This window comes from Neltuma alba, unplaced genomic scaffold (assembly GCF_004799145.2).
Source record: "Neltuma alba isolate B1F8T4 unplaced genomic scaffold, ASM479914v2 tig00011367_pilon, whole genome shotgun sequence".
Lineage (NCBI taxonomy): Eukaryota > Viridiplantae > Streptophyta > Magnoliopsida > Fabales > Fabaceae > Neltuma > Neltuma alba.
In genome coordinates, this window is record NW_021636064.1 from 270,755 (window position 1) to 283,985 (window position 13,231).

At 34.6% G+C, this 13,231-nt stretch overlaps 1 protein-coding gene across 1 annotated transcript; it reads right to left on the bottom strand.

The window, feature by feature from the left end:
* Positions 1-10,997: 10,997 nt before the first annotated feature.
* LOC114712505 (oligopeptide transporter 1-like) lies at positions 10,998-12,285 on the bottom strand. The gene is made up of 3 exons (XM_028897052.1): positions 12,264-12,285; positions 11,664-12,118; positions 10,998-11,591 (listed from the first exon to the last, which is right to left on the bottom strand). The coding sequence occupies exons 1-3, from the start codon at positions 12,283-12,285 to the stop codon at positions 10,998-11,000; spliced, it is 1,071 nt and encodes a 356-aa protein (XP_028752885.1).
* Positions 12,286-13,231: the final 946 nt, after the last annotated feature.

The window sequence follows — 13,231 nt, forward strand, 5'->3', positions numbered from 1 at the left end:
GTCGTACAGATTCGTAGTGCACATAAAAACTACGTACGTCGGCAAAAGGGAAAGAAGACTGAGCACCAAAATTTGCCCAACACGACCAAAGACAGAGCTCTAGTAGTGGTCCCACCAACAGTTATGCAGCGGCCACCGTCTCTTGAGAACAGAGGAAAACGAGAGAAAAGAACGAGGGAGATGTTCAATAATCACGTGAGAAATAACGAGATTATGATGCTGACTGGGGATGATTCGAATGAGCAGGATTTACCCCTAGAGGAAAACAATGATGCGATGAAAAATTTTAATGGTGCTGAGGAATCAAATGAAGACAACATGAAATGCCAGCAAGAGAATCCTGATGTGCCGCATGATCCTAGTGAACCATCGAATAGAAGTGGGCAAATTAGGGTCCTTGGAAATGGCTGGGTAATAAAAGCCACTATCACAAAATGAAAACCGAGTTTGCAGAGTAATGGGTCCATGGTACCTGAGACCCAATTTGGTAATACGTGCTAAATGGGCTGCAGCCCTATTTCTAAAAAACCATTTTATGGATTGTATATTTTATTAGAACTCAAGGGGGCCGTGGTAGTGGGCTCCTGTGTAATCTGAAAATTGCTTTTACTGGGCTTAAACCCATGATTATAATTCTCTGAGACTTGATGTGAGGAGGCGTCCAGATTTTGTTTCCTTTCACAACTGGGTTTTGATGACTCTTCTTTTGTACTGAGTGTGGGCAGATTAGGCGGCTTGGTAGTAGCTTGGAGGAGTAGCGTTGTACAAGTCTGCCCGATAAGAATTGATAGGCAATTTATTCTGCTTCGTTGTACTATGCCTGGATTACCAACATTTCTTCTCACCCCAGTCTACGGAATTCCCCACTCAAACTTGCGTACCGAGCTGTGGGAGAAATTGAAGTTGATCTTGTCTAGTTGCTCTGAACCGTGGACTGTATTAGGAGATTTCAATGATATCTCCGACCCTTCAGAGAGAATGGGTGGAGCTCATTGAAACCCAAGTCGAATTCGCTGGTTTAATGATAAAATTAATGAGTGTCATTTGTCCGATTTAGGATCAAAGGTCCCCTGATGGCTTTTTTATCAAAATACGATAAACAGTAAACTATATACCAAAATACTACACTTTTAAAACTATTTACTAATATGCTACACTTAAAATCGTTCTTGAATGACTTTCAAATTATATACAAGTCGTTCTTGGCATGAACAATTTCAGAAATCGTTTTTGGCGTGAATGATTTCACTTTTAAATTTTTTTTAAATCAAAAAGTGAAATTGTTCTTGGCGTGAACGATTTTTGAAATCGTTCATGCCAAGAACGATTGCACTTTCTGCCTTGCATGTAAAAATAAGAATCCTTGAAATCGTTCATGCCAAGAACGATTGCACTTTCTGCCTTGCATGCAAAAATAAGAATCCCCGACGATGCTCCTGTGAGGCTATAACATATATAGTAAATATTACTTCATCTGACTTATAGTGGATTAAAATTTGAAAACCCCAGTTTTTAAATTTTTTTTTTTCAAATAGAGCTTGATGAAATTTTCTATCATTTCCTCTTCTTTTTATCTTTCTCATACCAAACAGCACGTGACAAAAAAAGTTATGTTTTGATTGTAAATTTTTAATTGTAGCAATTAAGTTGTAAGACTAAATTATTATTTTGGTCACAGGCATAAAAGACCTATGCCCAATACTTGATTTCTTGTCAAACCGAACAAATGCCACACGACAGGCTTTTTTATCAAAATACTACAAGTAGTAAAATTATATATCAATATGCTATACTTTTAAAAGTATTTACTAATATGTTACACTTAAAATCGGTTTTCAAGTGAATAATTTTTAAAGTCATTTATCTGATGAACGACTTCTTCATAATCTGTCCTCGATGTGCGTGAGGTGAATGAAAATCGTTCTTATGGCGAAAAACTTCAAAACTTCATCTATTATTGAATGACTTCTCCCCTTCTCTCCTGACTAAAATGATTGGTATAATGATTTATCAATCATTTGAATGACAAAATCATGACTAAATAATGAGAGAAAAATGTTATAATGATGTTAAAACTAATTGTGAAATAAGTATAAGATGTATATTAATTAAAAATAAAAGTAATAAATAAAGTTTAAGTTTATGATAATAAAAAATTAAAAGTAATAGATAGTATTTAATGACAGAAAAATAACAAATAATTCTATTTTTTTAAGAAGATCGATATTCGCGGCACGCGCATTGTTGTTCTTGTATTACACTTAAAAAATGGAATTATTTGTTATTTTTCTGTCATTAAATACTATCTATTACTTTTAAGTTTTTTATTTATCATAAACTTAAAACTTTATTTATTACTTTTTATTTTTAATTAATATACATCTTATACTTATTTCACAATTAGTTTTAACATCATTATAACATTTTTCTCTCATTATTTAGTCATGATTTTGTCATTCAAATAATTGATAAATCATTATACTAATCATTTTAATTAGGAGAGAAGGGGAGAAGTCATTCAACAGCAAATGAAGTTTTGAAGTTGTTCGCTAGAAGAACGATTTTCATTCATCTCACGCACATTGAGGACAGATTATGAAGAAGTCGTTCACCAAACAAATGACTTTAAAAATTATTCACCTGAAAACCAATTTTAAGTGTAACATATTAGTAAATACTTTTAAAAGTGTAGCATATTGATATATAATTTTACTACTTGTAGTATTTTGGTAAAAAAGCCTGTCGTGTGGCATTTGTTCGGTTTGACAAGAAATCAAGTATTAGGCATGGGCCCTTTTATGCCTGTGACCAAAATAATAATAATAATAATTTAGTCTTACAACTTAATTGCTACAATTAAAAATTTACAATCAAAACATAACTTTTTTTTGTCATGTGCTGTTTGGTATGAGAAAGATAAAAAGAAGAGGAAATGATAGAAAATTTCATCAAGCTTATTTGAAAAAAAAATTAAAAAAATGGGGTTTTCAAATTTTAATCCAATATAAGTCAGATGAAGTAATATTTACTATATATGTTATAGCCTCACAGGAGCATCGTCGGGGATTCTTATTTTTGCATGTAAGGCAGAAAGTGAAATCGTTCTTGGCATGAATGATTTTTGAAATTGTTCACGCCAAGAACGATTTCACTTTTTGATTAAAAAAAAATTTAAAAGTGAAATTGTTTACGCCAAGAACGATTTCTGAAATCGTTCACGCCAAGAACGACTTATGTGTAATTTGAAAGTCATTCTTGCCAAGAACGATTTTAAATATAGCATATTGGTAAATAGTTTTAAAAGTACAGCATTTTAGTATATAGTTTTACTGTTTATCGTATTTTGGTCAAAAAGCCGGCCCCTGGTTTACCTGGAAAGGACCTTAGCAAGTTGGCTACAGAAGACTTTTTGAACGCCTTGATCGAGTCCTGACTAACCATTTGTTTATATCTTCCTTTCCAGAGCACTTCGTCAAGGTACTTCCTAGAACTAATTTCTCTGATCACAATCCTATTGCACTGTCTCTGAATGATTTGACTAGTTGCACAAGAGTTAATAAATCTTTTAAATTTGAGGCTATGTGGCTAGAAGATGATTCTTTTAAAGACTTTATTAAGAGTTCATGGACCTTGGGTGGGAATCTTGATGCTTCTCTAGATTATTTTAGAGAAACTGTTCAAATTTGGAGCAAAGATGTCTTTGGTTAAGTCGAAAAGAAGAAGAGGAAACTCTTAGCTAGATTAAATGGGATTCAAAAATCTACTAATTACCCCTTCTCTAATTTTCTCTGCGATCTGGAGTTACAATTACAGCAAGAACTAGAGGAGGTTCTAAAACTTGGAGAATTGAAATGGTTTCAAAAGTCCAGATCAAAATGGATTTCTCAAGGAGATAGAAATACCAGATTTTATCACCTTAAAACCGATATTAGAAGAAGAAGAAATAAATTCAAAGCTCTAAAGAATTCTGATGGAGTTTGGGTAGATGATGATAATAGGTTGAAAGCACTGGTGGCTGAATATTTTAAGCAGCTTTTTAAAGAGCAGAATCCTGAAAACTACCATATCTCCACTATTTCGAATTTTCTTCCTGTGGATGCTTCTTCTCTCGCTGCATTGAGTGCTATTCCATCGAATGACGAGATTAAGGACGCCATTTTCTCAATGGGTGCTTTTAAAGCACCAGGACATGATGGCTTCTCACCTATTTTCTTTCAATCAAATTGGCAGATAGTTGGCCCTGAGGTTTGTAAGTTTGTTCAAAATGCCTTCCAAGGCAACTCCTCACTGACAAAAGCTAACAAGACTCTCATTGCTTTAATCCCAAAAAGAAGCAATCCTAGTCTGGTGACTCATTTTCGTCCCATTTCTTTGTGTACTGTACACTATAAATGCATAACAAAGGTTATCACTCAGAGGCCGAAACGGATAAAGAATGATTTGATATCCCCTTATTAGGCTAGCTTTATTAAAGGGCGAAGCATCCAGGACAATATAATTATTGGTTAGGAAGTTCTACATACTATGAAGAAAAACAAGAGTCGCAAAGGTCTAGTTGCAATGAAAATTGACCTTGAAAAAGCTTATGACAGAATCAAATGGGATTTCCTGCAATAGGTCCTTTATGATGTTGGGATGGATGATAATTTTGTTTGTCTTATTTTGTCTCTTCTCACCTCTGTCTCCTACAACATTCTCTGGAATGGGGAAAAGACTGATTATTTCTGCCCCCAACGTGGATTGAGACAAGGAAATCCTATTTCTCCTTTGCTTTTGTGCTGTTCATGGATCGGTTATCCCATATTATAAATGATGCTGTTAATAGGGGGAAATGAAAACCAATAAAAATGTCTAAATGGGGTCCTCATATTTCCCATCTTATGTTTGCAGATGATTTACTCTTATTTGGGGTTGCAACAGAAGAACAAGCTTGTTGCATGATGGAACGCCTTGATACTTTCTCTAAAGCTTCTGGAGAACTCGTCAGCAGAAGCAAATCTTCTATATATTTTTCTCTAAGAGCAGCAGCTCCTGTTAAAAGGAAAATTGAAGAGATCACTCAAATGAATATCTCTTCTGATATTGGGAGATACCTGAGATTTCCTCTTAGTAGGAAAAGAAAATCAAGTGAAACATTTTACTATATTGCAGACCGGATTCGATCAAAGCTAGCAGCTTGGAAGGCAAATAGTTTATCTATGGCTGGTAGAATCACCCTTTCTAAGTCTATCTTGAGCTCAATACCTCTCTATCCGATGCAAGTAGCCCAAATCCCAAAGAAAATCTATCATGAGGTTGAAAGATTACAAAGAAATTTTATTTGGGGTCACTGTGATTCTAATAGCAGATACCACCCTATAAGCTGGCAGCACATCACTCTTCCAAAAGATTTTGGAGGACTGGGTTTTAAAAAACTAACCTCGGTTAATAAAGCTTGTGGAGCAAAGCTTGCTTAGAAACTGGTTATTGGGGAGGAAGGACTTTGGTTTGATATCCTTAATAAGAAATACATGATGAGAGATGACGAAAGCTTATTGAATATCTCCCTCGATGATTCCAATCTGTGGAAATTCATTTGTCACCAAAAGGACCTTGTTGAGATAGGGACTGTTTGGAAGGTTCGGAATGGGATGTATATTAATTTTTTTAATGATCTGTGGTTATTCACGGATAAGAGAATTAAGGATCTCTGCCTACGGCCTCTCACCCAAGAGGAAAACGATAGTGTTGTTGCAGACTGGATACTTAATGGCACCTGGAATTTTCAGCAACTTGCTTCTATTGTGGATCAGAGTGTTTGACAGCGGCTAATTAGCATTATGCCACCTATGGAGAATGCAGGATATGATGTCATGTCTTGGAAAGGTACTTCAAATGGCTCTTTTTCCATTAAGAGTGCCTACCAAATGATTGAGACAAGCCCTCCTGATAAATATGACCCGGTATTCAAGTTGATCTGGCAGTGGAAAGGAGCTGAGAGGATTAGAACCTTCCTATGGAGAGCTTATAACAATCGTTTGCCAACAAATGAGTGGAGAAGCACTTGGGCACATACTTCACCCCTTTGTGGCTATTGTCAAGACAAAACGGAGGACATATTACATATCTTACGGGATTATCATTTTGCTCGAAATATGTGGATGGAGAAAATTAAATGAAGGTATGTACAATCCTTTTTCTCCCTCCCTTTGAAGGACTGGATTGCTGCTGATCTCAAAAATTAAAATGGGACATTCCCACATTCAGAGTTGGAATATTTTTTGGGGAGTAGCTGTATGAAAATTATGGAGTTGGAGGAATAATGTGGCTTTTGATACGAACTTTATGAAACCACTTAATCCTACTGCTTATTTGAGGACATGTAAACTTTATGGCATGAACACTATTTGTGGCGAGGCGAATCTGATTGGTGATCATGATGCTGGAACTTCCTATTCCTGGCCTCCACCTCCTCTCAATTGGATTAAATTAAATGTGGATGGTGCTGTGGCTTTGAACTCCTCTAAAGCTGGTTGTGGAGGCTTACTTCGGGACTTTAAGGGCTATTGGATTGTTGGATTTACCCAAGAACTAGGAATCTGCAGTGCACAAGAGGCGGAAGAATGGGCCATTTATAGGGGGTTAAAACTAGCCTGGGACTTTGGATTCAGGAATATCATCCTGGAATCAGATGTCAAAATTCTGGTACAACAGCTCCATACTCACCATTCAAGTACCAATTCCAGTCTTCTTTTTATTCAGATTCAAAAGATGCTGCAGTTTGATTGGACTGTCAAGGTGGACTATATCTCAAGGAGAAGTAACAAGGTTGCTGATGGTTTGGCTAAAATGGGAATTTCCCAATCTCAGTTTTTTGATGCTTGCCCGACTAGTTTAAGGGCTCTCATGCAGGAAGATTGTATGGGATATGATCCCAATATTGTCTAGTTTTACTTTGGCTTTAGCCTCTTTTGTAGCCCCAAAAAAAAAACAATCAATAACAAAAAACTAATAACGGAAAAACATAAAATACATGTGCAACAACACATCCTGCAACACCAACCTCATCTTAAGCAAGCTTACATTAGGCATGCAGGGGTGAGGAAATGTTGTAATCCTTGCTCTGAACGAATAAACCGAAAAGTAGCTCCTCAAGAAAAGCTCCAGTGGGAGTTCAACCAAACATGAGATAGAAACATGGACAAAAAATGCAGCAACTAAAGCTTCTAAAAATTGCACCTTGATGAAGTAACTCAAGACGAAGGAATTCATAGAGACACGAACTTAAAAGAAGATGTAGCATAAAGCCCCAATGCACAAACAAACACCAAGTAACCACCGATACTATCTAGCCATGTATGAATGCACCAAGAGGATGAAGACCATCATGAGCATCTAAATCAAGTTATGAGAAGCAGAGCTCCAATCGTCAAACCATGCCATTTTAAGCCAAAGCCCTACGGACACTTTTGTCCCTGATGATATTAAAAAAAGGATCTGAAAACACCAATAATAAAACAGAACCATAGCAACAATCACCATCAGCTCGAATGAGAATTTTAAAAGCCCGTTAATTTGTCCACAGACAGAGAGAGTAATTACATGCAGGCCTAATAAGGAGCCCAGCATCTCTGCGACAACAATATCTAGAATTTGCAGAAATTATTTAGGCCGTGCAAGGCCCAATAACTAGAGAACAAAATATTCGACCAGACGGCAACCTTGCACAGTAATTATGTTGAGATAAACTCCCTTATATATTTACTTTGTATACTCTAAAATTACTTCTAAAATTTAAGTTTGCTTTCCATCCAAACACTCAATTGCCCCAGCTGCCCACATTGCCGGCAAATTTGTGTGGCTTGCTCAACTTTGACGTGCAGACCTTTTCCCTGGACGTGTGAGAAGCATTAAAATCTAAATAACAACCAAACAAGGTTCTCAGTTCCCTCGCAACTAACTTTGTATAATAATCTAGAGGGAGTCCCGTGACCTGAATCCATACTTACCTCATTTACAATTAAATATGCAATTTTTTATTGGGTCTTTATAATTTTCACAATTATAGGTATTTTGATAGAATTTTCCCTTACAATGTGTTAATTTATATATATCTATATATATTTATATTTATATAAGACATTAGTAGCTGATGGCATCACTCTTAGTATGCATCTGGATTAATTTTGTTACATGAATTTAAATAAAATAAAAATGAACTAACTTACAGATTATATAGAGATTCATTGATAAGGATATAAGTATAATAATTTTTTATGTTGATAATAAAGAAACTTTATTTTAAAAAGCCCTTTTTTTTTTGTTTTGTATTTGATCAATAGATTATGATTATAAATCAGATAAAATTATAGAGATTGATGAATTAATTTTTCTCCATTATTTATGGGCTCTGATCAGTGTGCTTGTAATTGGTTGAATGCCATTTACACACACACACACACGTATACATATCTTATGATTTTTTACCCATTTTATTTATTAGGTTAAATACAATGTTTTTTTTAATTATTTCAATGCTTTTATGTACATTTCACATTAATTGAGGGGCTGTAATGAAAGTCATCCCTTTAGAGAAATTATAAATGATATTAGATTGCTTTTACACATGGATTGGCAAATCAAGTTGTACCACATCAGTAAATATGATCTTACCTTCGCTGATAGGCTAGCCAAGTTATCACAAGAAAGTTAGTGTCTCTTTGCTTAACCACCACCTCTTAATGAGGAGGTGGAACTTGATGAAGGAAAGTAATCAAATCTTGTTGTATTTGGTCTGTTTAGTTTTGTTATACAGATTTTTTTTTTGTTAAAAAAATATGTAAATTTCAATAATTCAATTAGGAATTTCTAATTAATACTTCCAAGAAAAATAGTTCATTTTAGCGGCGGTACCGTGGTTGTTTTATTCCAAAATAAAGAAGGTAAAATTTTACTATATTTGATCCTTAATATAAGAGTTAGTTGACTAATTTGAATGGATTAAAAAAATTAGTTGAGTTAGTTATTTATAATAAATATGTGTTGTCTTAAAATACTCTTGCTAGTTATATTTATTTATTAACTAAAATTACCATGCGATAAAACTCTTAACACGTGTAACTACTATAAGGACTATCTTGAAAAAAGTTGATAAATATGAGATAAAGTGAATCGTGAAATCTTATATTTAAGACAAAATTGTATGCCAGCTAACTCTTATATTAAATATGGGAGGTAGCCCAAGTCAGGGCTTTCTTTTTCTTTTACATACGTTGCCAGAAGTCTCTAAACGCGCACCCAAACAAATAGAATGACTGATGAAGAGGACGAATTTATATGCATATATATATATATATAAATATCCAATAAAACTAACTACACCAAAACCAGTAATTGAATCAATGATTGCAAATCATAGTTAATTATGTTTAGAATAATAGATGTAATGTTAGATTGTTTGTTTTTCGATATAATACTAAATGAAAAAAAAATCAATTTCTTAACATAATTTTACTGCAGACCTGGAGTTACACATTTTGGTGTTAGAATCAATTTGTGGTGATGACAAACATTGGGTAGCAAGTTGGTATTGCTACTTTACTGTTAACTAATAGTTAGTTAAGCATACTTATAAGGGATTTAGCTTCATTGATCGGCTTTTATGACTTCAATCCCTATTATTTTTCGAACCTTGATGCCCAATTGTTTTGCTGCCATTAAACTGATTTCAACTCTATTAGTTGACTTTGTTTATATCACTCTCATTCTAAATATAAATCACTTATATAGAAAAGTTTCGGTGCCAAATATAAGTCATTTATAGTAGATTTAATGCTTGTTTTTCAATTTTATCCTTATTTAATTCTCATTAGAAAAACAAAAAAAAAATGAAGAGATCAGATACGAGAATGATTTGTAAATGTATGAAGAAAGAGAAAAATTTAATAACAGTAAAATTGAAAAAAATTTGTCAACTTAATACATTTATTGATATACTAAAATATGTTATTAGTGACTTATATAAAGAACTAAAATGACATTAATTGTTGTTCATAATCGTTAATTGGGTTTATTAATTTGTGTGGTTGCGCTTTTTCTATGGTATAAAGTAGTCCATGCTTTTACACTGGCCTAAAACAAAGAGTCCATACTTTTGGATAGAGTCGATTCTTGCAAATGGTAGCATTCTTTAGAAATAAAGTGAACAAATTTTGGAAGAAGCAACACAATTTTCAGCAGCTCCACAAAATTTGGAAAGTCTACTGTACCCTAAGAACCAAAGTAAAATTGAATTTTGCGGGTAAAAACACATTATTGCCCTCGAGTTATAAACGACTTTGTTTCTTTTATGAATCACCATATCTTGTAAATTCCTATATATATTCAACTTGTGAATCCTAACTTCCTGACCTATTGTGCATGCTAACTCCACCTGTAAATGGCTCTAATCTAGTTGTAAACAGCCATATTTCTATTATGAATCACCTTATTTTGGTTGTACATTCCCGTATTTCACTTGTAAATCCTAACTACCTAACTTATGAATGTTAGCTCTACTTATAAATGACCTTAGCTTACTTCAATTGTAAACAGCATTATTACTCTTACGAAGGGTCTTATATTAATTGTAAATTCTCATATTTCACTTGTAAATTCTAACTCTCTGACTTTGAAGTTATAACATTTTAATATACATAGAATATTTAGGAAGAATTAAATAGTGGAACAAAATCAATTTAAACTCACTTCTCCATGTTTTAAAATCAAAATTAAAATCTCTATCCCCTTTTTTTTTCTTGATATAATACAATCAAATGTGCTGGGGAAAAAATTAAACGCACACACAAATATGTTAACACCGAACTCGAATCCAGAATCTTATCTAAACATGGTGGGTAGCGTTGTCGCCAGGGCAACTAGCCATTAACATATTTCTCTCCTTTCACTTGTTTAGAATCAAATATATCATGAAAATTAATAAAAATTAAACATTGGAATCGATCATATAACCTAAAATCTCAAGACATGGGGCATCCGGAGGCTCTCACACCTCGTGCGGTAGGGCACTTGGCGAAGTAACAATGGTCATTAGCTTCAAGTCCTACCCAACTGGGTCCCACGATATCATAAGTTTGAAGAGTGAAAAACATAAGAACAGCACAAAAAACAACCCCAGCATCAAGTGCAGCTGAAAGAACACAGGTATGTTTGGCCCACCAAGCCTTGTACCTTTTATAAACATAGAAGTTGAAGAAAAGTCCAACGATTCCCCACATGATAAAGTTGACAGATCTTGCGGGAAGTAAATTCCCAGGTCCTTTGAAGATGATAGGCATTTTTATGAGTGAAATCCATTTCTGGTTTGGGAATTTGCGTGAGAGAAGCCAAACTGGGACTGGGGCTAGCAAACCAATGAGGAAGAACCAGTTCATGCGTGAGTAAATACATTCTTTTGCGAACATATTCTTTGGGCCAATCACTCCCCAGATAATTGATGCATTGTAGAACACGTACCTGAATAGAGAAACAGTCACAAGATTTGTAGGCCACCACATGTAAGGGGAGTCAACAAGAAGTTTTCTAAACACTCCAGCCCATCCATATCCAATCATCTGTTCAAAGTTAATCACAAATTCAATAATGTTAACAAGCTTTTAAAGAGTTATTACTAATTTATGCCATACCTGAGTTGTTATTACAAGCAAATAAGCTGCCAAAGGATGGATGCTCCTCCGATAGAAAACCTTACCAGTGTTAATTAAGTTCATGGCATAAACCCCGGTAGAACCAGACGTTGCGAAGACGGTGATAAGCACGTGTTCTTTCAGAGCAGAAGGCCCTCGATTCAACGAAAACGACCACCTCGTAAGTGGAAACCTAATTTCTTTGGTCGGAAGTATTGCGGCCATGAGTTTCCCAAGTGGTAGGCTTGCAATCTGAGCCGACACAGAGGAAATCGAGAGCTGGTTTGTCCTGTAACTGAAGAACTGGTTCACGAAGGAAAGGATGATACAGGACCCTAAATCTAGGACCCATGTTCGGAACGTCAACGCCGGTTCGCTTGGATCGTCGGAGATCGGAACTGTCAGCCTCACTTGTTCGATCGGACTATCGTCGTTGACCTCTTCGGCATCATCATCTTCATCAACCACAAGAAATAAAACGACAGGTTCAGTAATTTTAACCTACGTCATAGGCATTTGTAATAATTAATAAGTTATTTTAACATAGGATTATACGAATAAATATTGAGTTGTCGGGCATCAAATTTTAGATGAACGTACGTTCCACTGATGAGCCTTCCATCATTGGAGGCAGCTTCAACTTTGAGTTCTGTCTCTCTTAATTTTGTGGGAAAGAAATATGGATGAAGTAATTTAGTTTATTAATTACAAGAGAGAAAAATGGGGGTATCTCTTTTATTTCCCTTTTAGTCTTAGATTGTTTATTAATTAAATTATTCTTATTAATTTCAAACCCACCCATTGCGTTTTGCTAATGGCCTCGTGTAACCTTTCAAGATTATTAAGTGACTCCTCTGGCCAGTTTGGTCTCTTTAATTATCTCTAATATTATTTTTAAAAAGTAAATGTATATTCTTGTGACTTGTAAAAGTTACAGTAGTTTAATCAATCAGTAAGAGTGTGATCATAATTCATAATGACGCGGGTTTAAACAGCACTACAAGTGTGAAAATCTCATTAGTTAATAAGTTGTAAGCACCTTTTGTGGCAAGGCCTATTCTAATAATTCTGATAAACGAGCTGGTTCAACTAAGCTTGTCTATAACATCTTATAAACAGCTTTTTAATCCTGATTTATAAAATAAAAAATAAGTATAAAAGAAGAGTTTTATTTCAATTTATATAAAACATGGTTATAAACACTTAAATAAGTAGATCCAAACAAGTAAATACACACATACTTGGGGTATGCTGAAGAATCATGCAATAAAAGATTACATAAAGTATGAAGAATGATTATTTTTTTTAAAAAAAATATAGGCTTGAAATTAGAGCTCGATGTGACTAGGTTTGCGTGCATATTTTTTCCCATTAATTTATGTTGCTTGTGCATTTAGTTAAAGAAGTGTCATATCCCAAATCCAAGGAAGTTTGTATACGTGAGGTACATGGTTGAGCCAGGAGGGCTGGAACTTATAAAATATCTGGGTTGAGAATTGTTTTTGAAAAAAAATAGTAATTTTTAACTTGGCCTCTTGGCTGGACTGAGTGATAAGAGCTGGACTCAA